This window comes from Acanthisitta chloris, unplaced genomic scaffold, assembly GCF_000695815.1.
Source record: "Acanthisitta chloris isolate BGI_N310 unplaced genomic scaffold, ASM69581v1 scaffold42998, whole genome shotgun sequence".
Taxonomy (NCBI): domain Eukaryota; kingdom Metazoa; phylum Chordata; class Aves; order Passeriformes; family Acanthisittidae; genus Acanthisitta; species Acanthisitta chloris.
The window spans coordinates 24,004-26,957 of NW_008688336.1; the positions used below are offsets into that span (position 1 = coordinate 24,004).

At 42.9% G+C, this 2,954-nt stretch overlaps 1 protein-coding gene across 1 annotated transcript; it reads right to left on the bottom strand.

Annotated features, from left to right (window-relative positions):
* Positions 1 to 2,083: 2,083 nt before the first annotated feature.
* LOC103808193 (prolyl-tRNA synthetase associated domain-containing protein 1-like) lies at positions 2,084 to 2,613 on the bottom strand. The gene has a single exon (XM_009080961.1). It carries the CDS (start codon positions 2,595 to 2,597, stop codon positions 2,178 to 2,180), a length of 420 nt encoding a protein of 139 aa, XP_009079209.1. The 5' UTR covers positions 2,598 to 2,613; the 3' UTR covers positions 2,084 to 2,177.
* Between the last annotated feature and the right edge of the window lie 341 nt (positions 2,614 to 2,954).

A 2,954-nucleotide genomic window follows, 5' to 3' on the forward strand; every position in this document is an offset into this window, starting at 1 on the left:
CTGGAAGGAAACATGTAAAATTGTAACAGAACTTTTCTGGACCATGTGTAGTTTGTTCTGTGTGATTTGTGTAGACCTGGGTAGCTTTGAACTGTACACTATTTTGATACTTCTATTTAAAAAGAAAACAAAAAACAACACACTAATTTCATAAGTAAATGCAAAAAGAAATCATGATAGATTTGCCAAACGTAGTATTTCACACTTTGGTTTTGCTTGGTGGTTATTTTTGCTGAGACGTGTCTCAGGATCTCTCCTGAGGATGAAGATAGTTATATTTAGGTAGTACAGATTCTAGGATTGTGCACAGATCTTTGAAACAATTTGTCACAAAGTCATGATAAGTCAAATCTAATACTCTTTTTTTTTAAGTGATAAGGGATTTTGGGGTACTACAAAGAAGAAACCTGAAAGGGGAGGGAGAGTGAGTGGCAGGCAGAAGACAAGTTTACTTTTACAGACACATCAGACTGTATCTTAAGGAGCTAATTTAATCAACCCAGTATTCATAAATACCAGATGTTTCCTTCAGTCTGTAACATCACATGTGTCTGGACATCTTTCTACTGACTCTTCCTACAGCTTCAGCATTTTTAGGTCACATCTTTCCCATTGGAGATGCCTCCCATGATAGATGGAGTTGGTTTGTGTGGAGGGGAGAATCTAACCTGCTGGATAGTGGAGTGTTCTGTTGCTAACAGCTCTGAGAACAGGTGCTAAATGCTGCCAGAATGAAGGAAACTACGGTAAGGATGTGGGTGAAGGAACTTGCCTTGCCCTACATGATGGTTTTTTTTACTCAATTAATAGTAGTTGTTCAGTCATCCAAGATCACAAGTCCTTTTGTGTGTTTTTTCTTCATGCTTCTGTAGTTCTGAATTTTGTTCATCTCAGTTTGTGCTGATGCTATAGTCTGCCCTGGAGGCATAGTCTATACGTGACATTTTTGTTAGGCTGCATTCAAAAGCCTTTACCCCATCACCCTCGGATTTCTCTCTCACTTTCACTGCTCCTCTGTCTTTGGGTTTTGGGGGGTACTTGTTGCCACAGAATATCTACTGGCTTGATTCTGGCTTGAGTTTCTGCTGCTTCTGTGTTCAGCACACCATCAGTTTGAAAGGGGTTTTGTTACGTAGGCAAGAGAGAGGAGGAGAAAGAATTACATTAGAAGTGTGATGTTGAGAACATACTGGTCTTGTTCTGGTGATAGTAGATACTTTTCTACATTATATCATCCATGGAAAGCCAAATCAGCCTCCCCTCAGCCTCTTAAAACCACTGTGTTTGTCCATGCAGTCCCCTTTTCCCGCAGGGAGAAGCTGCTTGTCCTGTTGTGTTTCCATAGGTGCTGGTTCAGGTACAGCAGAGCAGCGATGACACACGTCCCCCATGGGGTCACCAGTCTCTGGACATTGTGCACAGACATTAACACGATTTACCTGCAGGAATGTTATTCCCTGGAGCTCTTCTGCCAGGAGAGGGGCTGGTACCAGGGCTTGCCCTTGCCCCACTGCTATCAGGGGATGCCCTTGTGGCTCTGCCATGGTTGGAGAGGCTCTGGAAACAGGGGAAGCACAGGCCTGTCTCCGTGAGGCAATTCCCAGAAGGCTTAGTACTTTCCCAAGGGAAGAATACTGTGAAAGGGAAAATGCAACTGAAAACGTAGACAATCAAATGCATTTTCTGTAGCATAGGTGAGTTGTTTTTTCTAGGTAAAAAAGCCAAAAAGTAATGGAGGTGGAGCAGGGGATCAGTGGGTGCAGGGGCACACCCTGGTCATCTCCATCCTCTGGGTATGGACGGGCATTATACAACTTCTCATTTGTTATTTCCTGGTGTTGTTAAGCTTAAACCTTCAAGGCCAGTGCCACACCTGGGAAGTTGCAGTTTTAACCATTTTTATAATAAAGACTATAACATTATTTAAATAATGCCTTTTCTACTTACTAGTTCCTTAGTGGTAGACTGCAGACATGCCTTGTCTTACTAGATGTTTAACAATGTTCTCAAAAAAGTCAAAAGTATTTTTTCTCACCAAATTATACAAGATAAACTCACACAAATGAAAAGGAAGTAAGCCTGGTTTTTTCCAAGTTTTATTTGTAATGAAACTTTCACCAGTTTTGCTCTTTTGCTCTACAAAAATCTGTGCTTAGTAGTAGAAAAGTGAACTTGCTCTACTTAACGTCCTCATCGAAATGTACGATGACGGGATCGTGGCCTGTGGATCTCACAAACTTCAAGAAGTCCTCGGGGCTCAAGCCCATGGTTGCAGAATTTGTCATTGGATGAAAATACACCTTCTCATGTCCCCCTTCCAGCAAGCCAGCATCCACCACAAGCCTCACATCCCCCTGGTCACAGAACAGTGCCAGTGGTGTGGCACAGCCCTGGCCCACTTTCAGCTTTTCCAGCATGGCATTCTCATCAGCAAATCTTAGGTTTCCACTTCCAAGGCCCAGTTTTTTAGCAAGATCATTTAAATTGACCTGCCTGTTGTGCAGGACAGTCACCAGCCAGAACCCTTTCTTCTTCTTGTCTTTAAGAAACAGGTTTTTACTGTGCCCTCCTTCCATGTGTTGGACGTGGGGCATCATTTCTTCAACAGTGAACACCTGGAAAAGAGCACCAGTGTGGTGTGAGGCTCTGTATTATCCTGTTAGACTCTCAGTTGTGTACTGGCAGGTATCTTTTGTTAAATATTTAGAAAATACTGAATGTTCTACTCAGCCTGAAAGCTGTACCCTTTTATGAAGAGATTTTAACAGAACACGAATAAAATGTGACATACTGCTCCAGCACACTTTGCGAATCATTTCTGTCTCACAGAGCAGCAGTAAGTAAATAAATGAAGGCAGCCCTGAGAGCACAGGTGTTTGCAGATCGACCGCGGGCACACGGGAAGGATGTGGCACGTGTGCCTGGAACTGGTGATGCCGAGAAAAGGCTGGAAA

Excerpts from the sequence above, each read along its gene's own strand:
- LOC103808193 (XM_009080961.1), bottom strand. The coding sequence starts at position 2,597 with ATGATGCCCCACGTCCAACACATGGAAGGAGGGCACAGTAAAAACCTG.